The sequence below is a fragment of the Falco cherrug genome, chromosome 8, assembly GCF_023634085.1.
Source record: "Falco cherrug isolate bFalChe1 chromosome 8, bFalChe1.pri, whole genome shotgun sequence".
Taxonomy (NCBI): domain Eukaryota; kingdom Metazoa; phylum Chordata; class Aves; order Falconiformes; family Falconidae; genus Falco; species Falco cherrug.
In genome coordinates, this window is record NC_073704.1 from 40842062 (window position 1) to 40867522 (window position 25461).

The window sequence follows — 25461 nt, forward strand, 5'->3', positions numbered from 1 at the left end:
TGTGTTAATTTAAACACACTCTATGCGAGCTGTTAGGCTGGGAGATAGAAGTCACAACCTATCAGATAACTTGTATTCATCATTTCTGTTCCTTTACAGTCCCAGTGGGTCTTTATTATCCTGCTTGGAGCAGGTGAAGACTTACTTGCTGACTGATGGAACATGCAAGTGTGGCCTAGAATGTCCTCTTGTTCTTCCCAAGGTAAAAAAAAAAAGCATTATTTTTGATCTCTGTGCTATGATCTTTATGAGCTAACTATGTCAGCTGATGTGCTATGCCATGACTTAATCTCTGTTCAGATCATATATATAAAATGAGGTAAGTGGTATACACCCAAAGATATACCATAAAATACAAAATGAATCTCCCCTCTGCCTTCTCCCCTCATGGAAAAGATCTGACTTGGGGTTTATGGTGTTTGAACATTTTCCTATTTGGAAACCTACTGTCGACAGAGTCATGTTAACATGTGAGAATCAGAGTGAGACGCTGACTTAGGTGATAGCTTCAGTGTCAGCTTCACAATTTCATGGTCTATACACAAATGGTAAACTTTTCTTCTTAAACACACATGGGTCCTTTCTCCTTTTTCTCCCTACGCTGTATACTGAGGAGTGTTAAAGTTCTGTTGCTAGATGACAACTTCCATGACTCTGTTTACTTATTATAAATACATTCACTTTTTATTCATAATTTTGAAACAACTGCAAAGGTATCTCTTGGGCAAGTAGGAGCAGTCAGCTAGCTCTAAGGAACAGAGGCAAATCTAATTCTATGTAAAATTTCTGATTTAGGTATATTGCATGAGTTTGCTGCCTATAATCATTATTTTAAATGTTGGAATTTTTACTCTCAGGTCTTTAACTTTGATCCTGGAGCTGCTGTGAAGCAAAGAACTGCTGAAGATGTTAAAGCGGACGAAGATGTCACCAAACTATGCATACATAAAAGGAAAATTATTGCTGTGGCTACACTTCATAAAAGCATGGAAGCACCGCATCCTTCACTAGTTCTAACTAGTCCTGGTGGTGGAACAAGTGAGTAAAATCCTGCAGAATCATTCAATTACCTAATTTTAGATATATGTAATTAATATGCAGAAGCACCCCCAAAAGTTTTATGTATCTATGAGTGCAACAGTAAACAGATTCAAGGAAAAAATAGAGGTAGTAATTAGAGAGATGTAGGTAGATAGAAGATGAGTCTAAAAAGCAGGTCATCCCAGACTAAGAGCATGATTTTCTTGGAAAAGATATCAGATTTTTCTAGACAAAGAAAATACATTAGCTCTCATCTTTTGGAACTGTAGTAATATGTCTGATATTCGGTCACATGGGAAATTAGAGAAGCAGAATAAAGTGATTATAAAGGGATTAGAATGTGGCTAAGGACTTGGCTAAATGGGAAATTGTATTGCAAGGCAGAATATACAGAAAGAGAAGATCTCCACTGTAATTTCTCAAGGATTATTTTTGGGGACCAACCCGGATTAGCGTTTTCATTATCCATATCAACAAAAAATGAGGTAATTTGTTGATGGATGAAGTTGACAGGTATTATCAAATCAAGAGAGGATCAAAACATGTTGAAAAACCAGGGGATCATTGAGACCTGGAGTGAAAGAAAAGGTATAGCAACAAATCCTGTTAATTGTAAGGTTATTCACCTGGGGACTAGTGAAAAAAGCTATTAGCTGTAAATTATTGAGCTGATCAAAGATGCCTGTGAGCAGTACCAGATGGCAGTATGGTGCAGATCAATGTGACTCTGAGAGAAGGAAGTACGAACGCCGTTGTATGCTTACTGCCTTCCTCCGCCGCTGTTCTCGCTGGCGGCACTCAAGCTGAAATAGAGCAGAGGCTTTTCTCTTAGTGAACTGCAAAACCTGTTTTATGAAAGTCATCTAAAAGCGTTTAGCTTGTTCAACCTAGCAAAATGGTGGCTTGAAGGAGATACGATTGCCGTCAATAAAGGCATCAGGAGAATCAGCACCAGAAAATAAAGCTACTTCAGCTAAAGGACAAAGTTAGCACTGAAAGAAACAGCTACAAAACCAGAGTGGCATAGAAACTGAAACTGTCAGTTAGGTGCTTTGTAAGGATTACAAGGAAAGGTTCCAAAGCAGTCTTACAAGTCCAAATGGTTAGGACAAAGGAGTGAAGGTTACTTTTAAGACAGCGCTCGGTTAAGTTTATAGTGATGTTATAGTGATATACTCTGATGCATGCAACTTCTGAGAAATGGCCCTTGATAATCTGAGAGATATTTTGCACCCCTATATTGCTGTAATAATAGCTGGCTAATTGCTGGCTGCTCTGTAGCTTGACTTCATAGTGGAAAGTTTTTAAGAGTATAAAAATAAATAATAAATTTCAGATACATAGCCAATGCTACGATACCAGTGCTGTTCATAGTACTGATGTGCTCTTGCATTTTCAAATTGCTATTTACGATTTTAAAGCTTTTAAAAATTGGGGTTTTCAATGTCGTGGTTTGGGTTTTTTAAACAGTGCAGTTTCCCAAATGACTATGCGTTTTCCTTATTATTTTTTTTTTATTCTTTATGGGTAGTACTCAAACTACATTTCTGTTTTCAAAAAATTAGCAAAATGAAGGAGGTAAAACCAGCTGAATATCAAAGACACAAGTCATGTTTATGTGGCCTTGCCTTCTCTGTTGATCAGAATTTTGTGCATTAAGCAAAGAAGAAAATATCCCTAAATTGCCTTTGTAAACAAAATGTCTTTTCATTTATGCACAGTTACATTTCACTATTTCTTTGGTCCAATATTCAAGGTGAGGGTTCTCGTACACACTTGTTTTGCAGTTCATTCTGGAGATTTGTCCCCTAAATGAGACACTGGTTGTATTTTGGGAAAGGTAATATGTTTGTTTCTGTCATGATGTAGCCGGTTGAGCAAATAGGATGAAGGCAGGATTGTCAGTGCCATCTGTCTCCTATGGCCAGGCTGGAGGAAAGAAGGGAATTGGGTTCTTGTGAGTTGAGGAATTTAAAGGCACCTCTGAATTCATTTGAACATGAAATCTCTAGCTCATTATCCAAGTTTAAGTTTGCATATTCAGAGGCTGCATGCCAAGCACTCCAAGCTGAATTACAATTTCCCAGAGCAGTAGAACTGGCAGAAAGTCCACCAGACTTGAGCTGCTTGTGATGGTGTTCTTAAAGTAAAACACTGAAAAAAATCTTTTTAAATAAAACTGGTATTAGTGGACAGAAAAGGAAAGTGGTCTTGTGCTTCTAGGAATGTCTAGTGTCAAAGCCAGGATTTACTGGGGGGGTTCTGTTGCGGGGAGGCTCGCATGTCTGCATATCCAAATATCCCCAAGGCTTTTATCCTGAAAACAAACGGTAGAGCCCCTTCTTAAATTAAGCATCTTCACCCCAAGCAAAGCTCGTTGCAGAAGCTGCAGGGAAAGTAATACAGGACATGATATAATGTATGTCTTTGCGTGTTCAGCAAGGCAGTTCCCAGGACCAGATGAACTCAGAGGACTGGAACTCGGTGCCAGCGAGTGATGTGGAGTAGCTGCGTCCTGCCTTGCACAGCCTCGGTCTCTGCAGTGGCCTGCTTGGCTGAACAGACATCTGGGCCGGAGCTGTATGGCATGGCTCCCCCGGCATCCTCACCGGGGACCGCAGCTGGGGCAGGACCCTGCTCGCGGTGGGGTGTGGGGAAGCTGGGCTGAGCCCTTGCTGGGCTTTGTTCCTCCTGGACTCGATAGGTGGCGCCAGAGGCTCCTTTTCCCTGCACAGGGATCCCCTGCTTGCTCCTCCCGCCAGCTCTTCCAGCGGTACCCAAAGCGGTGATGCTGGAGGTTCAGGAGTAGGACACGAGTTGATGGTTAGAAAGAAAAGACGGAGGGGAAGGACAAAGATTTAAAGTTGTCCGTATTTATGCACTCTTTATCTGGGATATGGAGATCTGTACTGCTGCGCTATGTAATAGGGTAGCATGCACTGTTCCAGCAACTACTTGATGGTTTAGGTATTATTTCTGTTGAGGCAAAAATTTAGCCAAGAGGCTTTCTAGCTTTTATAAATATTTTCACACGCAGTAGTTTTGCGCTGAAATGTGTGACAACAGATTTCAAACCAGTAACTGTTGTGTTTTTAATATCAGGTGCAACTCCAGTAGTTCCTACTCGAGCAGCAACTCCAAGATCAATGAGGAATAAATCACATGAAGGAATTACAAATTCTGTGATGCCAGAATGTAAGACTCCTTTCAAGTTGATGATAGGGGCATCTAATGCCATGGGTAGGCTTTACGTGCAAGAAATGGCTGGAAGCCAGCAACAAGAACTTCATTCTGTCTATCCTAGGCAGAGATTGGGTAGTAATGAACTTGGACAGAAGTCTCCGTATCGTGGCAGTCATGGTGGGATGCCCAGTCCAGCTTCATCAGGATCACAGATATACGGAGATGGCTCAATCTCTCCTAGGACTGACCCACTTGGAAGCCCTGATGTTTTCACAAGGAACAATCCCAATTTTCACGGAGCACCCAACTCTAGTCCTATTCACATGAACAGGACACCTCTGTCTCCACCATCAGTAATGCTACATGGTTCTCCCATACAGTCATCCTGTGCAATGGCTGGAAGGACTAATATACCTCTTTCCCCAACCTTGACCACAAAAAGCCCAGTAATGAAAAAACCCATGTGTAATTTTTCAACTGGTATGGAAATACCACGAGCAATGTTTCACCATAAACCGCCCCAAGGTCCACCCCCACCTCCTCCACCGCCTTCTTGTGCTCTTCAGAAAAAGCCATTAACATCAGAAAAGGATCCACTTGGCATACTTGACCCTATTCCTAGCAAACCAGTGAATCAGAATCCTGTTATCATTAACCCAACTACTTTCCATTCAAATGTCCACTCTCAGGTACCTGTGATGAATGTAAGCATGCCTCCTGCTGTCGTCCCTTTGCCAAGTAATCTTCCTTTGCCAACGGTAAAACCTGGTCACATGAACCATGGAAGTCATGTTCAAAGAGTTCAGCATTCTGCTTCAACTTCCCTTTCTCCTTCACCAGTGACGTCCCCAGTTCATATGATGGGATCCGGGATTGGAAGGATCGAGGCTTCTCCCCAAAGATCACGTTCTTCTTCCACATCATCAGATCATGGAAACTTCCTGCTGCCTCCAGTAGCTCCACAGTCATCGTGTAGTGGTATTAAAGTTCCTCCCAGGTCTCCAAGGTCAACAATAGGGTCACCGAGACCATCAATGCCATCTAGCCCTTCCACCAAACATGATGGACTTAATCAATACAAGGACATCCCTAACCCATTAATTGCTGGAATGAGTAATGTATTAAATCCTCCAAACAATGCAGTTTTTTCTACTGCATCGGCTGGAAGCGGTTCCTTGAAGAGTCAGCCTGGTTTGCTGGGAATGCCTTTAAATCAGATCTTGAACCAGCACAATGCTGCCTCTTTTCCAGCAAGCAGTTTACTCTCAGCAGCAGCCAAAGCACAGCTAGCAAATCAAAATAAACTTGCTGGTAACAACAGTAACAGCAGTAGCAATTCTGGACCTGTTGCCAGTGGTGGCAACAACGAAGGACATAGCACTTTAAATACCATGTTCCCTCCTGCTGCCAATGTGCTTCTACCAACGACTGAAGGGCAAAGCGGCCGAGCAGCACTGAGAGATAAATTGATGTCTCAGCAAAAAGATCCTCTGAGAAAACGAAAGCAGCCGACCACTACGGTGTTGAGTTTGCTGAGACAGTCTCAGTTGGACAGTTCCGGAGTTTCCAAAGCTGGATCTGATTTGATAAGAAAGCAAAGTCAAAGCTCCTTTCCCATCAGTTCTATGTCCCAGCTACTTCAGTCCATGAGTTGTCAAAGCTCTCACATGAGCAGCAATAGTACCACCAGTTGTGGGAGCTCAAATACTGCTTTACCTTGCTCTGGTAACCAGATGCATTTTGCAGACACCAGTATGAACTCTGGCAGTCTCCAGAACTCGCTGGCACAGAGTTTACCCTTGCGAGGGGAAGGTGTGCACTGCCAGAACACAAACACTAACTTTGTCCACGGTACTAGCCCGGGCACAACCAACCATCTTGCAGGTTTAATAAATCAGATGCAGGCTAGCGGGAACTGTGGGATGCTCAGTCAGTCAGGAATGGCTTTAGGAAATTCCTTACATCCAAACCCACCTCAGTCAAGAATCCAGGCATCCTCCACGCCAGTGATACCAAACAGCATTGTTAGCAGCTGTAATCAAACAAGTCCTGAAGCAGGTATGTTTCCTTTTAAAAGGATACCCCTGTGTTTGACTGCTTGGAAATACATGATGACTGTTTTTAAATGGGTTCCTTTTACACATCTGCTTTTTAAACTTGAGTTTACCAATATGAAGAGTATGCCTATTTCATGCTGATATCCACATACTCAACAACAACGCAAGTAAGAAAAATACAATTGTAAGCTAAAATAGATCTCCCTTTATCTGAGCAAAATCATCCTGGCCTCCTTACTGTGACAACTCTTGCTTCTTTTAACTGCCACGCATTCTACATGAAGTCCATCCATGCACTTTTGTATATGCCCAAGCATACACTTTTATCACTTGCCCAAATAAATTAGGGTTTTTTTCGCAGCAAACCCTGCTACTTCCACCCTAGAATGCTGTGGCTAACCTAGCAGTGTATGTCCGGGCTATGCATGTGTTCTTTACTGCTTGCATTAAAGTGTTGGTGTTACCAGATACTAGGAGTACAGAAGTTTACAAAATAACCCGTTTCAGGGACAGCGTGGGAGAATGCCGAGTCTGTGTTTGCCTTTATCATGATAATTTTACTAAGCTGGTAATTAAATGGGTGAATTAACTGTATATTCAGTTGGAAGAGTATAGAGATTTCCTGGTTTATTCGTCAGTGAAGACTTGGAGAGGAAACAGGTACGCTGCTGTTACTGTCTCCTTGCTGTTTAAACATTAAAAGGGAGATAGCTCAAAAAATTGTATTTCATTTAACTACTACTGGTTGAACAAAGTATACGGTTTTGGAAGATGGTACCGTGATATTTCTTAAGCAGAAAGAAAACCTTCCATTTGATGTTTAAGTCTTTCAGCTTGGTTAACTTTCAAAATGTGTGTTTGATACAATCATAGCTAAACTTCATCAGGTCAAATGAAAGTGACTGTAAGCATGCAAGCAGCCTCCCTCATTAACCCAAGAAAGAACCTGATATGTATTCCTGAGCTTCCTCCAAGGGAGCTGTTTATTCCTTAAAATATGGAATGGAATCATATAAAAACTGAATTACATAAAAATAATTTTCTAATATTATGCTGGTCACAGCTTCTGATGACTTTTAAGGGTTTCTCTTTCCATTCCTGGGGAAAAAAGGCTTGCTTTTTTTTTTTCCTTAGCTATATTGGTGGTTTGTGTTGCAAGCCAGCCGCTATTAATCCTTGCATGGCTGTTTTGCCTTGTCATGCTGACAAAGAGGGGAGTGTTTCCTGATGTACTCTGTCTCTTCTGAGACTTTGTACTCTCTTCTGAACAGAACAAAGGTCTGGGTTTGCCTTAGGAGCTTGTTTCCGTGTCCCTCTAAGCATACTAGAAAATGCCTTTAGCAAGGATTTTTTGGGTTTCCACCTCTGTGGAGCTCGGTGGGGAGCACTGGTAGGTATGGGTTCTTCTGAATTGTCACTGTCCACCCAGCTGAAGAAAGCTGTGACGTTATTGCAGCAGTGGACCACGTTAACTCGCCCTCCAGAGAGCAGAAAAAACTGAATGTGATGTGAGATAAGAGTCTGCGCAGCAGCAGTTACCATCAAGAAGCTGAGCTGTAGCAATTCACCCCATGTGGAGTAAGGTTGAAAAGGCTCGAGATTAACAGTTGTTTTACATTACATAAAAGTTATCAATGAAGTGTTGCTTAAAGACTATTAAAGTAGTCTTCAAAGACCAAGAATCCAAGCTCATCCCGGTGCGGGATCTTCTCACCTCTGCTCCATCAGTTTGCCCCAGCCTTATGCCGTAGCTTCAGCAGGGTGGTGACTGGGAGCACTGGTGAAAGCTGCCTTCGGGCCAACGGCACAGCTTGGCAGCATTCCCCTGTTAGTTAATCAGAGCCTTTGCTTGTATTGCCAGTCCTTGTCCTCAGGCAAGCTGAATTTCTTCCTGAGAAGACAAATCTGACAGAACAAATCTGTGCATGTGTCAAAGCCCCATGAAGAAAAGTTTTGACATAAACAGCCAATTCCGTTCTCCTCAGTGTAGGAGAAGCAGTACGTGTAGAACCCCACTCAGGACTTCTCTTCCACTGTGGTATTTCCACAGAATGGTACTTTTAATACCCTGGAGATAGCTGATAGAATTCTAGCGCTATAATTATAGGGCCTTAAAGTGACACTTTTTTCCTTATGTAAATGGTAAATGATAGTTCTGCGCAAGCAAAGACTAGAAAGATTTTAATATGTTCTGTTCCTCACTACCGAAGGGCTTCGTGCCTGTAGTTCTGATGCTTGCAAAATACACACAACCTGCAGTTAATTATTTTATTAAATATCCGTGATGGCTAGAAGCCTAGAAACCTGTTTTCTTCTTTGAGATGAAATTTCAGATTCTGATATCTTTGTGTTATTCCCAGGGGCAAGGCCCTAAAACGGCGCATAAACCTTCATCCCGCCTCCTGCCTGAGTCATCGCCACCGTGCAGGCCTCAGGCGTAAGATTTAAATCTAATCCGTAGCCTGTGAAAATCCAGACTGGGGCTTTTTGTGTTGGCAGGAGGGTGGAAGCATTCTTTCCGTGAAACAAGTGTGAAATGTTGAATATATTGCATGAATAATAACTTTTAAAAAGAAAAGTTAGTTACCAGTCGTCATTCGGTGTCAGGTAAGAGGAATTATTGGGAATTGTTGTGTGCCAAGGCACAGAGAGTTGCTCGTTCTGGGGGCTGGAGCCGAGCAGTGTCAGCCATGCCCTGAGAACCACGCTTGCCAGAGCAGTTTAGCTGAGTAAGATGTCTTCAGGAAACTCTTGTGTTCGTATTGGAGTTTGTGGCTTTTCTTTTTTTTTCCTTTTTTTTTTTTTTGTGCTTTGTTTTGAAGTATTTTAATTGCTAAATCTGTTTTCTGCTTCTGTGCCAGCATTCAAAGTAGCTACTAATCAGAAAATAGTTCCTGAGAGAAAAAAATGTGGAGAATCACCACAATTAGATAGCTGGTTATTACCTAAGCTTTTAATTATATTTTAACCGCATGGACCAAGTTTTATTATTCTAGCTTTTGTTTTCTTCTTCCGCAGATAGTATCTTTAGTTTCCAGGTAACTTTCAGTATGAGTGTGATGGAATTAAAAATTAATAAATGCAGAAATAAAAATCTCTGCTTATGCAGTAGAAAGCTGTTGCAGTTTTTCAGGTTTGAGCCCTTGAAAACCAGTTATGCTCAAATTAATTTTTATTAACAATTTCAGTCTCTCAGTTATATAGTATTTGGGTTACAAACAGTGTTTAATAACAGGTGCCTTATAGGAGAGCTAGCAACAGAGCTGTATAGATTATGTAGGGCTGTCCCTTTGAAAAGAGTCCATTTTCTGCCAGGAGACTGGGTTCTAAACTCTTTTTTTTCCAATGAGTGGTGTTAATATTTCTGGTCACCTTTGACACTGTATTCCTCATTAATCAAGCCCTCGGACTTCTGAAACAAGCTGAAGGTAGAATCCAGTTTGCAGTTTTAAGATTTATTCAGTAAGCCACTTTGCCTCTCTTTGGATTTGTCTTTTCTTTTTGAAAATTTGTTCTTTTTGACTGCATCACTGTGTGATGTATTTTATTGCAGAGTTTGGTTCGTTTATTTTTTTTCTTGCTCTTACCATGTGCCTTTAGTCCAGAAGTTCTCCTTGTAGAAAATCTCTCTGTGTGTTGAACATGGAACACACAAATCCTGCTAAGAATGCAACATGCATAAATGATGGGCTAGATGAAAATGAGTGAATAATGTTTGGGAGTAAAAGCTATATATGGCTGATAAGGGAAATCAAGGGAACTAATATAATAACCATAGCAAACAGAAATAAAGATGATAAGTTGTCTCAAATATCTGAACGTCAGAAATATGAGAAACTCTAGGTCTAGAAGTTCAGTAGTGACAAATAAAGAGCAGATTTAGCAAACAAAAGCAATATCCCTCCCATAGACTCAAAAGAGTAATTTTTACTGCTGAAATTTACAGAATAGAAAATACTAAAATATAATTAAGTAAGGAGGAGCGCGCAGGACCAATAACAGTCAGTGAGGAGCTTCTATCCCACTCAAACAGAATTTATTTTAATACAGCCAAGTACAGTGTGATATAATTGGGAATGGAACATTGCCTTGGAAAACAGTGACTGAAGGACGGGGTTTAGGAGGCTTTGATTTAATAGACTTAATGCAAACTGTCAGAGCAGTGATGTAAAAAAAAAAAAAAAAAAACAACTGAGTGGATCCTTGCTTGGAAACATAAAAATTGGAATATGCAGTGGAACTGGGGATGCTCCTGTCTCTGGATATAGTTCAGAAAACCAGAATTAGGATGTGACATTCCGGCAAGTGGTCACTCCTCGTGAAAGGTACAGAACTTTCAAAGGAGGACAGCAAAATTGATAAGGGGGGTTATTGATCAGACCTTGGGGTGTAAGTCCGAGGCAACATCTCCTCTGTTTTACAGAAGATCCTGAAGTCAGGCTCACCTCCCACACTGCGAGCTTGTCAGGAGACCACATGCCAGGGAGTCGGGCTGGATGCGAGGTATTCCAGCACTTGGGAATGCCCTGGAATCTGCTCTTTCAAAGAAGTAGCCAAGGAATAGTATCTGTTCCTACAAGTATTTATTCTTGGGCACTATCCGAAAAGGTGGAGGGCTGAATAATTTTTGGCTGGTGGGCAGACATTTGCTAACATCTTCCAGTGGCGGAAAGCTGGTGCATTCAGCATCGAAGGAACGAGTGGTTTCGTTCTGACGAGAATACTAGGTGATCTACTCTAGCAGAGGGTGTGTTGAGTATACGAACAGAATGTCACAACCCAAGTGTCCATAGGGCCCTTCTGAATGATGATAGTGGTTGCCTCTGACCTTAGCATCCGCTCAGCTCAGTTCCCCTCTTGCTGCCCTCCCATACCGCCCTTCAGGTGGCACAGAGAACAGCCCTGCTTTCACGCTCACAGCCCAGAGTACTTCTGCATCTGTATAAAACATTATCATATAACCTCATTATCAGGATTTAATCCTGGTGTAACCTAAAGAAGTCAGGAAAGATTTTTTTTTTTTTCCTGCCAAACTGACCGTTGGCTAGAGCTTGGCAGAGTGGAGTGGTCAGAGGTTGTCCTTCTGCAGAATCAGAAACTTGTTGATAATCAGATCGCAGCTCAGAGAAAAATCATTTCTGAGTCAGACCTGCCTGGGTTTTTTCTCTTCTACAGCAGCATGGGTGGATGGGAGACAGGTCCCAGTTCTCTGCTGTTCATAATGTTTTGGTTCCTCTTGCTTTTTGCCTGTGTAGCTTTTTGCCTGTGTAGCACAAAGCTCTGTCCCCTGAGGAGTGAACTGCTTTAGCCTAACAAAAGGATTTGTCCTTAATCTAGATGGAAAATACTGATGAAAAGTATTGTTTCAGATTTTAGTTTGTGAACCTGTGTTTCTCCGTAGTTTGGGGTACGTATTCTCCCTTACCTTCTGGGAGAACTGTGAATGTCAGTGCTTTAGATGGAAGGGAATGATGCTGCAGTCACGTCCGTATTTTGATGATGTGAGGAACCTACAGCATAAAGTTTTACAGGAATAAAAGGTTAAATTACTATTGGATGTAGTGGTAGTTATCAATACACTATAGGATCTTCTTTCTCTGAAAATGGTCTTTCCTGTGCATCAAAGAAGATGGAGTATTTCATAATATATCACATTAAATATGTATAAAGTGGCATATTCTAGCATGTTTCTGGACTTGCTCCCCAAAATTACTTTTATATTTCATAGAATTACAGAATCAGTAGAACTTTATTACTTAAAAGCAGACTATCTGGCTGGCGTCCTTTATGGGGCTTGTTATGTCTTAGAAAAATTTTTTATTAAACTGCTACAACCCCTAGACAGGATGCCAACCAGCTACTCTTCTAATTATAAAGACAATTAAAATGTTCTATTGATTTTAGGTTTTAGCATTTATATAAACATACAGAGGGACTTTTCTCTGGTGGTGGGGGTGGGGGAATCACTGTTATTTAAATCTGGAACTACTTTTCAGCATTCTACTTTATTTTCCCTTGTAACTCTTTTGGGGAGGAAAAAGTGATTATTTTTCTATTCAGGTGAGAACTGTAAAGAATGGGGAGAATGTTCTCCATGAAGAATAAGGTTTCCAGGCATGGGACGTGTATGGTAGGTCGAGTCTGCTCCCTTCCCTGCCTTTGAAATGAAGATTCTCATTTATTTTCTCTTTTAAACTTTTATTAGAAGATTTATGAACAAAACCACTCTCATTCTCTGAACATAAAGGAATTACTTAGTAGGTATCAGCAATCTTGTTAGGTAAAACTTAATTGTTCACACGATAGGTTTTTGTGCAGCCGGTGTAAACATACCTGCTACCATGAGGGTTACAATAGAGGAAAAATTTGGAAGTGGAATAGACTTTTCTTTTCAAATTACCTCTATTTATGATTGTTTATTGTTAGCAAGTGCTAGCAAATTAGAAAAACTTGGGAATCAGCTCAATCTCTACTTAATTAACTCAGTTGTTTGGTACAGGGAGCTGAAATGAGTAAGCTTCTAATTTTAGTAGAAGTGGAAAAAGGAAATATAGGAATGATTTATTTATAGCTGCATCAGGCACATTATGCTGGTTGAGTTTTGGTGAGTGACGACCAGAAGAGGTAACACGCGAGGGTTGTGGTGGGGTCACGCACTGCCGCTTCTGCATCCTGGGGCACCTGCTCTGAGCGTGAGGCTCTTTCATGAAAGGGGTGCAGTTACATAGACCTCAACATTGCTACTACATCATTCATCCTTGTCTTTGAACTTGATCCCATTGATGTATATTAGCTATATTCTGAGTTCATCTACTGTTTGGGCCCCTTCAGGCACTGCCAGGCCTAGTTTGTGGATCACAATGGCATTACCTCTGAGGTAAATACCAAGATTAAAAGTTCAGCTCTGTTTAGCTCCACTTACCGAGCACATTGCCTGCTTAGACACACAGCTTGGGGTTTTCTTGGGTTGCTTTGTTTCATACCATTTGAATTTGCCTGTAACTCACAGTCTTTTACTTAACTGGACTTACCTGGTTAGTGTTTTAACTGCCATACGTTGTTCTAGGAGCTTGTATTAATAACAGAGGATTTGTAAAAGAATAAGAATGATAAAATAATGCAGAAATATGAGTCTTACTTTACTAAAGATATTATTGTGAAGAGGAAATTAATTTATTAGATCAGATTTCCCATACATATTTAGCTCTCACCGTGTTCTGAAAATATTCTGAAGCAGAACCACTGGGCAACACCAAGACTTGCTACAAGGTGGAATGGGAACTATTGGAAAGAAATAATGCTTTGTATCCCATTTTTAGTTTCCCAAATTTGCAGTAAAATGTTTTACCTCATCTACAGCGCATCTCCCACAACTGTGACTGGGGGAGCGATACAGGATGAGATCAGGCTAAGTGCCAACGCTGAGAGAATGCTGAAAGACTATCCCTTCATTCGCATGCTGTTGCCTTGACAGTTTTTTACTAGAAGACTGCTTCTGCTTTCTGTGAACAGCTCAGCACATCGGAATAGTTTTCCCAAAGTCATTTTAAAAGCAGCAGTGATGCTAAAACACAATAGTCGGAAAAGACGAGGGCAAGGAGAAGAGCCAAGGCTGAAATTCGGTCAGGTAGCTTTAAAAAAAGCGTAATTTTAAGGCTTTCTGTTGTCCTAGAAACTGCTTTGGGCTTTTTGCCCTTCCCCCAAAATTTTGACAGACTCCTTCTTGGCTAAGTCACTTTTCAGAAGATGCAGAGACTGCATGCTGGAGTCCTCAGTGATTTTCATCCTTAAAATAATCTGTAAACCCAAGAATTTGAAAAACACTGTTAAGAACAGGGCCAACATTACAGCTGTTTTGTTGTAAGTAAAAAAAAAATAAAAAATAAAAAAACACTATCATGCAGCATTATGCCACTGGTAGTCATAGTAATACACTCAGCTGCTACAGTGGTAAGCATGATACTATGGATAGGCAGTTAAATCTGTTTCACAGAAGAGCACCTTCTGTGCGGATGGGGTATTGTATATGAGAGGAGTTCACATTTTTAACTGGTTCTGCTGGGCCGAGAAGGATGTTTTATTTATTGGTCCATTGTTTGTGGTTTCGCTGGTGTCTCAAGGGAGCGCGCGATCTCGATAAGGAGACCAACTGACAGTAGTTTGCGGTTAACAGCTGAATTATGGTTTCTTCGGAAGTGAAAGCACCGTAATAAATGCGATTCCAGATAAATATCTTAAATGTTTTCCATTCCAAAAAGAAAATGGAGAATATAATTATAAAAATGTACAGCTCTTGGTGCTAAGTTTATAGGTAATTGATGGAATATGTAGTTAAAGCAAGAACGTGGTGTCTCAGATTTTTAAGGAATATGAGGTCATATCATTTCCATCAGCGATTATACTTCTGGGAATGTTAAGCCTCTTAAAGTCGTTAATTTGATAATATTGCCACTGATGTAAACTGTGTGGTCATATGTCCGAGTCATTAGTATCGCAGTAGCTTCTGGAGGCCTCGCACGTGGATTGGGGACCCTGTGCGGTAGAAATTGCACAAACCATTTGAGATATAGTGGTAATTACAATGCCTAATTGATCTTCAGTACTTTCACACCTTCATGATCTCAGGGTAAGGCGTGCAGTGAAACTTTCCTCTCTCCACTCTCACTGGATCTTTTTGAAAGGATTGTGCAGTTTTCTTCTGCAAGAGCTACTGCATTTTACCGGGGGAGAAGATGGAAACGGTGGAGAGTTTAGCAAGAAGCTCAATACATGGCCAAGGAGTTAAATGTGAGTTTCTGGCAAGGGTTTCAGAAACACCGAATTTTCTAAATAAAAAAAAAACAAACAGTAAAGAAAATACAAATATAAAATAAAGCTAGCTGCGCTTTTATTGAAGATGCAGAAAAGTAAGAATTGAGAAAGTGGTATCTATAACATTGATTTGTTCTCAATTCTTAACATTTTATAGGTGTTAATGAGTAAGTCCTGCACTTTTAGCTTCCTAAGTACTTAATACAACTGTTTTATTGGTTATTTTTATGCTGCAAATCCCAGCAATGTGCTGTTGGCACCACTGAAATATTAGAATACATAATGGATAGTTTCTTATAGGGAAATTATTCTTATGCGTTGTATAATAGCATTTGTATCATCATTTTTTAATTGGTATTCTTTTAAGTGCAGTTTTTTAGGAAAAGACGTATGTAGTTAATGTTCTTTGATTTGGTAGAAATACTTTTAGCATCTATGAAGGCTACAATAGTTTGCTTTCACTTGGAATTGTCTTGCTTATAAGGAGGCTGAGCATTATTCACAGTATAAGAAGTTGTTAAATTTCCTACATATTTTTATGCAGACACAATGCTGCTGCTGCTGCTGCAGAAATGATACATGGCTTCTAACTCTTTGTTTAGTTGGAAATCAATAGCCCACAGCCAACTTCTTTTCCTGAGGACAGCCACTGAAGCTTGCTGTACAAGTCTTCATATTGTTCAAATCTTAATATTGTTTAAAAACCAGGACTCAAAACAAGATAGTCCTCCAACTATATCCTACCGCCCCAGTAACTTTTGTGTACATACGTGTTCCTGTCTTTTCATGATAGGACAATGCTCAGATATTAATGATAAATACCTTCCACTCTAATTTCTTTATTTTAAGTGAGCAGGGAGAGTGAATCTTCTCGAACACAGACTGATTTCATAATACCCTTTATTTTATTGTATCTGGTGAAGAATACCTGTCAAGCAATACTTCAAAAAAAAGGAATACAGATAAAATCCACACAGAAAAACAAACCTGCTTTCAAAAGAAAACAAAATAAAAATGCTCATAAATAAAATACTATAGCCCACAAAGTACTAATTTTAAAAATGCATATCCTGTTCAATTTCGATTTATTTACTCCCAAAACATTCATTTGACACTCTAAGAGAACAATAGATCTACTTTTTCAGCATTCTGGATATTTCTTCTCACTGCATTAAAAAGACGGCTCCTTTTTCTCAACAACTGGCAAAATACCTTTTGGCAAACGTCTGTCTCTGCGAGAGCTGGAAGCTAGCATTTGTCTTGGGCTTTTATGGCTTTTAGTCTCACTCCTGGGTTTTTTCATTCTACTCTTACTCTTAAGAGCTGATTATTAAGGACTATTGTTTACTGAGCTAACGCGTACGATGCCTTGGGTTTCCAGGTTTCAAAATACCATGTTTTTATGAAACCTGGAAGCAAACTTGTGATTTCCTTTTAGCTTTCAGCTCCCATTCGCATTTCTCATCGAAAGTCTCCTGTCACCTCGGAGCCTGGACACTGTAATAACAAACCATTTCATATTGGAGGTCTGGGTGAACTAGCGCACTCTCGAAACTCTTTGGTGCTGCGGTGCATCTTCTTTTTTTCTGGCTGTCAGCCTTCTGCAGGCCTGAAGGAAATGCAAGCGGTCAGAATCACAGTCCTGTTCTCCTTACAGCACTGCTGGCCAAGACAGCTTGTTTGCGTAGGGATCTTTTTTCAGCTGTCATCCACCATCTGGTTTCCACTGTCATCCTGGCCTCTTTGAAAATTCCGGTAAATACAATGTATATGTCAAGCTATCACTCTGAGTAAAAGACAGACCTCAGAGGACATTGAGTCAGCTCCAAATTGCCACTGCTACGTGTTGGTGCCACTGCCTGATTTGGAAGGACAGGCTTCTTATCAGGACTTTCTTTCGCTTGGACTCGCAGTGTAGCTTAAACCGTTGCTTTGGTGAGGCATGTTACATTTTTCCATGCTGTTTGCAGAGAATCCCACATCTTCATGCTGCTGGTGCCGCGCATCGCTTTCTTCTCATTGTGCGTGATCTCCTTGTGAGTCAAAAAGACAGGACTGCTCACGTTCATGCTGGATCTTGCATTTTGAAACTGGGGAAGGGCAGCTCAGACGGCTCCCCGAGGGCTCTTGTGGTCCTTCCAGAGGAAGATGGCCTTCTGCGCCTTGTCAGTGCAGCACTATCAATCACAATCACAGAAATCGTCTGTGTTTTATAAAGGGGAAAAAATAAGTCAAGATTTTGTCTTTGGATTGGGGCCAAATATTCAGGAGATGTCTAGCAGCACTATATTTTAATGAGAATGGGTGTGCATGCATTTCTTCATCTGGAATATTGACTTGTTGGAGATGGTATTTTGGAAGAGATCCAGAAAATCATATTCTGGCAATTCAGGCTGCTGCTAGAGATAGATTTGTCCCAGAATGCTGTTGTAAATATTGTATTAGCTTCTACCCAGCTACTACTACTTCCCTTCAGAAAGTCCTATGGTGTCATTCCATGAGCTAGGTTTGACAAAAGCTAGGGGGTATTTGTCTTCTTTTCCTGCTGAAGTCTGGCTGCTCATCGCCTCTTCAACCCCCAAGCTTCTCAAGTCTGCATTGAAATAAGGACACATTTTCTTCCTCCTACTCAGGATCCATCAAGGTGTTTCCCCCGCACCCCTAGTAGCAATTAATTGATTGCCTAATTAACCCAGCGAAAGGCCAAGTGTTGAATGCCCTCTGGACACCTCAGGTTAGAGCTCCAGATGTGGTGTTTGATTGGGGTTAGAAAACAGAGCAGGGTTTGACAAAACCCTAGCAACAGTTTCACAAGTTTGAGATTTGCTTCACACCAAATACTCTTCCATGTGGTCATTTACCCAAGCGGAATGGAAAATAAGATCATCAATAAATGAGAAACAGAGATTAGGTCCACTGGAAAATACCAAAATTAGATTTTTATATTCATGAGAGCTCTATATATACAGTAGTTTTCTCATGCCTGAATTAAAAATGTATTCCTGTGCAGCTTAACACATTGAATGTGATTTCTACTAGTGAGGGAAGCTTTTCTTAGCCACTGAGGAAAAAGCTTGTATATCCATCTTTCCTCTGTTGCAGGAGTAAAGGGTTTCCAGAACAATACTTCCTGAAATAAACTATGCCTTAGAAAGTCCAGTGTATCAAACCATTGCTGCTGAGCTGACGGTAGCCTGGTTTTATCTGTATGACAGTGAGATGTTACGTGGAAGGCCATTTACAAATGGGAGGAATAGTCATCTGAAGGTATTGAGGTGTTACCTGATTCATCTTAAACTAGATTACAACTAGGAGGACTAACCTTAAGTGTGTCTCCAAAAGTGCAGTGACAGAGTTTTGGTTTAGTGAGCAATTTTCTTGCCAATTTCTTCCTCGTTGAAGAGGCCCTAAGTATTTTTAAGTATGGTAGGCATCCATCTCGTGTCATGTGAGTGATACAGCTGATTCTGCTTAAACCCTACAGGAATGACTTTGTAATGGTCATTCTTAAATCTGTAGTTTGGTCTTTGAGGTTTTCCTGATTTTTAAATCCTTGGAGTGTCAATTCTGAATACTGATTTTATTTTTAAAAAAAAGGAAATTTCCTTTTTTTGTGTGCAGAAAGGTTTTCAACCCACTGCCTTGCCCTCTTCTAAGAACAATGCCCAACCGTTACGGTCACCATGGGTGCTGTAACACACTGATCCATTACAAGCCTGGCATGATCATGTACACCTTGATGTGTAAACATGTGCTTGAGAGAATCTTTCTTTTTTCTCTTACGTTCCATGTTGGAGATATTGCCAGGGGCTTCTCGTCTCCAGAATTAGGTGACCAGCAGGATGGCTACGTTGGCAGAAAACAAACTCCCTTGCGTTGCTGTGGGTTTCATTCATCTGCACCAATAGGTTTGCCGTTGCTGTCCTCATCTCGGTCTTGAGTAATTTCTGGGCAAGCCATCTGATTAGCAGCTTTCCATTGATGTTTATCAGGAAGGTGTCTATAATTGGGAAGGCTCTATTTCTGAGCGAGGAAGCTGGGCAGGGTGCGGATGCCACTTTCTGTATAAATGAGGCACTTGCCAGGCCTGGGGGTGTCAAGACAGAGCGTTTGCTGTTCCTGCCTAATCTGAAATGTTAAACACAAAACCATCACTGGAAATCCAGTGTAACATATATTTTCAGTGCATGGTTGGGTTTTTCTTCCTCAAGTGCTTATCTGTTTTTTTGTTCCAAACTGCAGCCTAGAGAAATGCACTTGTCATGAAACCACTTCTATTGCTTTGTTAACCTATTTCTCATCACACCAGAATAGGATATCCTCTGCTTTACGATTACAATTTGTTCTTACTTTTTTTTTGTTAATAATTAAATTAAATAATTAATTAAAAAGTTTTCATTTCTGTACTGAAATGCAATAATGATACCTGGGAGAGAGGGTGTGATCTTTCATGTGTTCAATGCAGTGCCTCATGTGCTGTGTTAATTTTGTACCTTTTCGAGTTGTCATAACATTACAGTACTTGAAAAATGGTCTTTTAAGTTACAAATGATGTAAAGATTTGATTCAGTTCTTACCAGTTAGGAGTGTAGTTGCATATCCCTTTTCAAACAGTATTTGTTTAGAAAAATGATAATTGATGCTTATGGATACTCAATACCTTCTGATGCCTTATCATGTGAACCATATTTGCAGGGCAGTTGAGAATGGAAAATTATTTTATTGTGTCAAAACCATAGTTAAATACATTTATAATTATACCATTCTCTATATATAGAGTATATAATTTTAATACTTGAGTGTTCTCCAGTGAATTGCAGTGAATAAAGTAGAAAGGTGTAGTTCAAGGCAAATTCCCTTGCTTTAATTCTCTTAGTTTCCTCTCCTAGATTTTGTGTATGTGACCACTGTCAGTTCAAGACTCTGCCTGAAGTAAAAGACAATGAATAATTTATTTTATACTTCAGCTTTGGTAAAGGGTTATAAAGATACCCAAATAAACTTCATTATTCTCTCGCTCTTTCTGCATAACCCCCTCATCGTAAATTTACCCAGTTGGTCTTTCTTTTCACGCCAAGTGATAGGTATGACTAGACCACACCAATGTACATTTTTTTCGTTATAAATCGTTGGGGGTGTTTGAATGTTAACCTACCTTGACCATAATGTATTTTGCTCATTGGATTTTATCATAGGTATCATCATGACATGTAATCGTCATCACTGTATACTTTTTTCTTCAGGAGTTCAAAATAATGCTTGAAATAATAACTCTCCAAAACCCCATTAATGGAATAGAGCTGAAAACAGAAGAGCATAAGGTTCACGTCCACGTGTAGATCATGTGCTCACACTCTTTCTCTCAGCATCATTCATGTCTCCCATTGATCCTTCTTCCTAGTAGTTAATTTCTTACTGGTCCACGACTATGTTAAATTGTGGTTGTTTTTCGGTTTATACTAATCAAAATATGTGATGGATGAAATCCTATTATATCCCCACTTAAAGAAATTTAAGGGAAATACAAGGGTATGGTTAAATAATTTCCAAAGAGATGTGGCTCAGCACGTAGCGTCTGAAGCTGCCGATGGCAGGTTCATTCATATTTAAAAAGTTCTCAAGCCTGGATGCTCCAGACATTTGGGTATCAATCATTACTGGTTTGTATTAACATGGTTACTTTATAACTTTGATGATAGCCTCCCAGCCGGCAGTATACTACTAATAGTTTTGTTCTTTGGCGTTGCAGGGGGTTCAGGACCATCATCATCAATAGCCATAGCTGGCACCAGCCAACCTGCCATCACAAAGACAACATCTGTGCTCCAAGACGGTGTTATAGTCACTACTGCAGCTGGAAACCCACTTCAGAGCCAGCTGCCCATAGGGAGTGATTTCCCTTTCGCTGGCCACGAACACTCGCTTCATTTTCCGCAGAACAGCTCTTCAAACAACAATCTTCCACATTCTTTGAATCAAAACCTCCTCAATTCTCTACCTATCTCTTTGCCAGTGAATCAGCAACATCTCCTAAACCAGAATCTATTAAATATACTGCAGCCTTCAGCAGGAGAAGGCAAGTCTGAGGTCAACCTCAACCCTTTAGGTTTTCTCAACCCGAATGTAAATGCTGCTTTAGCTTTTCTCTCCAGTGACGTGGATGGGCAGGTATTACAACCTGTTCATTTTCAGCTTCTAGCAACCCTCCTTCAGAACCAAGCCCAAGCAGCTGCCATGCTTCCCCTACCATCTTTCAATCTGACCATCTCAGATTTGTTGCAACAGCAAAATAACCCTTTACCCTCAGTAACACAGCTGACAGCCCCACCTGAGCATTTGCCGAGCAATCAGTCAGAAAGCAACAGGGTGGAGACCCTTTTAACCAACCCCCTGGGCAACCCTATACCAAGCTTTTCAGGCACTGACACTACTTCTAACCCCCTGCTCCTCCCAGCTGTCTCTGGGGCCTCAGCATTAATGGCCTTGAACCCCCAGCTGGTGGGAGGTGTCCTGAACTCTGCATCGGGCAACACCGCTAATCATCCAGAGGTTTCCATAGCCACCTCCTCCCAAGCAACCACTACCACAACCACTACATCATCAGCAGTGGCAGCACTGTCTGTCTCAACCCTGGGTGGTGGGACAGCAGTGGTGTCAATGGCAGAAACATTGCTGAACATATCTAATAATGCTGGGAATACATCTGGTCCAGCTAAACTCAACAGTAACTCTGTGGTGCCACAGCTACTTAACCCTCTACTGGGGACAGGTCTGCTTGGTAAGTTCAATTTCTTCACAGATATAAAAGGAAAAAAAAAAAAAGGAAAGAGGGTTGGGGAGGGGGAATTTCGGATTCTAGTTTCTATTTTGAAAGACCACTGTATCTTACTTTTTTTTTTTTTTTTTGGTAAGGCTTTTGTATATTACAGCTTGTTTATTGAGAAAAACACAACTGTTATTGTAAGAAATTTAAAATACTTCTAATTGAATTCAGGAACATTTAATACTGGTTTTGGAAATTATTTTACATTCCATTCTTAATTCTGATGCCACTAGACCTACTATATACACCTGAAAATTCTGTAACCAATTGGACTTGGTTTACTTTTCAAGTAGTAAAAGCACAGGTGCGTCTCTGGGATGCGGTGTTTCATTTCAAGTGCATGTGGCATCACAGGGTTAGTATGAGTAGCTGTGCGGTAGATGAAAAATGGCCAAGTGCATTTTTTCAAATGAATCAAAAGTGCCAAAACCGTGAGCACACTCCTCGAGTAAAGTAATCCATAAAGCACTTGAAGCAGGTCCTTGCAGAAATCCAAAGAGAAAGGTTGCCCTTCGAGCCCTCTATTGTGTATTTATATTTTCTCATTTCTCTGGGTGCTTTTTTTTTTCCTTTTTCACTTTAGTTTGTAGTTTAGAAACCCAGGGTATCTCACTTAACACCTACAGCCCAAAATAAGCAATTAAAAAGCCCTTAAATGTCATTTTTTTTTTCCCCGGGGTCTTTTGATGATTTTTACCAAGAATACATAATATAGTAAGTATTCCTCTGTTGTTTGGTCTGTGTAATCTAATAGAAAGACTAGGAGGAGGAATTAAATAGTGGCAAAAAGCTGATAAGTATTTTAATTTATTACCTCATACTTACCTACTAAATAGCTATCATGAACTCAACACTACTTTATATTTTCCATGTAAAATATGAATAACCAATGATTCTGCAAATGGAAGTTTTAAGAAAAATGTGAACTCTTAACTAAAACAAACACCTTCCCCCAGGAAATGGATGTATTTTTAAGCTTTTTATTATTTCATAGAGTCAGGCTCAGCAACGTAGTTATTTTACTAGAAGTAGAATTTTCCTGTAAAGTAAGATTTTCAGTAATACAGAATGTTAATACAGTTGTTTCTCTAGAATATTAAAAATAAAAATTTAGTGTTGGCTGACATGTCCGTGAGCCAAAAAGCCTTTGCTCATCTGCAGTTAGCTCATGTTATTTTATCATAGTTAACGAAAAACAAGTTTTGTTGGGTTTTTTAAATTATTTTCTCTTTCTCTGTTCCTCCTCCTCCCCCTCACCACCCCAGTACTGTTTGAAGCAGTCATTTTTTGGAAACTAAGAGTAAGATTCCGAGACACTGAATATCACAGAAGCTCGTTCTGCCATGCTTGGCTGTGTACCCTTCCAAAAGCAGAGACAGTCGTGTCAGAAACCTTTAGAAAGAGTCCAGATAGAGGTGACATGCAAAAGAAGCAATACTGAAGCAATAAAGGAATAAAGAGTAGGGGACACGTGCCTTGAGGACCGTTCCTTAGAAGATTGAAGGGGAAAAGTGTTGTTTTACAGAGGCGTTTGCTTAGTAGTCAGTTAAAATTTGAGTCGAGGAAATTCCTCCTGACTGTTGAAAACTGTACTGACTTATGTTTCCCTGTGTTTGAATTACAGGTGACATGTCATCTATAAACACTACTTTGAATAACCATCAGCTGAGTCATCTCCAGTCGCTATTAAACAACAATCAGATGTTTCCTTCAAATCAGCAGCAACAGCACCTTCTCCAGGGGTATCAGAACATGCAGGGCTTTCAAGGCCAGCCCCCAATTCCTGGCCCAGCTAACAACCCAAACCCCATGGCATGTCTGTTCCAAAACTTCCAGGTAGAAAGCAAAATAAAATCAATATTCAAACAAATGTGCAACTCTTGCTAGGTAAAATTATACCCTCTGCGGTTTGATGGGGTTTTGCTGAGTGATCAAGACAATATGATACATACAATTGCTTACCTCTTTCAAATCAGTAATGTTTTTTACTGAAATTTTACACCTTCTTCCTTAGAAATAGGGAGTAGTTTCTTTGGAAAGAGTTATGCTGCATGTATTGAAAAAAATATGCTTTGTATGTTCTAACAATTGCTATATGCTTTTAGCAAAACTGTTTTCCATTCCGCACAAACAATCATACATTCCCCTTTAGAGCACTCTAACAACTCAGTGGTGAGAAATAAATACTGATAGTACTTTACAGTAATTAGAAGCTTAATAAATGATTATAGGTGACTGTGTGTACCTGTCCTCTTATATTCCTGCTGAAATTGAGTGGAAGAGCTAGCTGGGATGTGGATTGGATAGACTGAAAAAAAAGAGCGTTAGGATGAATATGCAATGACAAACTGTGCAGAAATGATACCTCCCTGCTACCCACCGAAATAGACAATTCTTCATAATGCAAGTGGAACTATCAAGCTAACATACCGATGGGAAGCATAGCAACCAAAATAGATAATAAAACCAGAGTTAAAATTTGTATTTATTATTACTCAGAGTTAAAATACATATTTATTATTATTTGGCATTGCTGTGCTTGCTGCAGAACTCGAGACATGAAGACAGAAGCATGCAGGTAGTGCCAGAAAGTGCTTTTACCCTTTAAGAAAGGGGAAAAAAAAAAAAAAAAAAAAGACACGTCATTTTCTCAGTGTAGATGTTTCGCTGCTATTGCAGAATCACAGTCCTCTGCCTATTACCTCGCTTTGTTTTCGTATGCATTTTGGTAGCTTTATCTCAGTAGGTTTTGCTTCAGATATATTAGATAGTATATAAGTATTTAAGGAGCTTTTGGAAGTATTTTACCTTGGATTTTACAATTTTTTGCTATAGCGCTATTACTGACATCATCTTTGCTGCCTACATATGTGACAAGAAATATAAAAGCACAGTTACTTTAATCTGAAGGTTGCAGTTTACTGTGGCAGTGCCTGACATTACAGCTGCAATGCAAAGGGATGCAGGCACGGTCGGCGAGGGACTGACATAAAAAAGACATCCCACGAGAGAAGCATAACTGAAAGGGGAAACATAGAAATGTTAGCCAATTCCAAAAGGGCAGTGATGGCCTGCATTGCAGAAACTGAATGAGGAGCATACAAGGAGCCCAGAAGAACGGTTGGTAGGGAGGAAAGAAGCAAAGCTCGGGTCTGGGAAGGAAGGAACAAGAGAGGATAGTTGAGAACACAAGTATTGACCTTGGTGGAGTTGTTTAGGACTTGAGAGAAAAAAGGGAGAGTAGAATAGTAGAATACTAGAATCAGAAGAGGGAATCCCTGAAAAGACTCTTTTGGAAAGAGATGATAATGTAGTCTCACCAGGGCATGGTTGGTTGTATCATTTCATGGAAGACGTCTGGTTTGATCCATGCGGCAAAGTCTAAGAGCCAGTGATTTTGATTTCCTCTGAATTACGCTTTTTTGTTTGTTTTCTATCTAGCTTGTTCAGCATAAAATGTCATAACTGAGGTATAGCCAAAATAAAATTACCTAACAAATAGCCACCCTGGCCACCATCCTGATTTTTTTACTAAGATGAAACAAA

At 40.2% G+C, this 25461-nt stretch overlaps 1 protein-coding gene across 9 annotated transcripts in view; it reads left to right on the forward strand.

Annotated features, from left to right (window-relative positions):
- MBD5 (methyl-CpG binding domain protein 5) overlaps nt 1-25461 on the forward strand; it is a 147694-nt gene that overhangs the window by 104675 nt on the left and 17558 nt on the right. For 7 of the 9 annotated variants that reach the window (XM_055718888.1, XM_055718887.1, XM_055718892.1 and 4 more), the window contains 5 exons: nt 100-202; nt 858-1038; nt 4144-6282; nt 20842-21870; nt 23540-23751. In XM_055718888.1, coding sequence (XP_055574863.1) covers nt 100-202; nt 858-1038; nt 4144-6282; nt 20842-21870; nt 23540-23751 — 3664 coding nt within the window. The remainder of the gene's footprint in view (nt 1-99; nt 203-857; nt 1039-4143; nt 6283-20841; nt 21871-23539; nt 23752-25461) is intronic. The other 2 variants (XM_055718893.1, XM_055718894.1) reach the window with 1 other exon arrangement.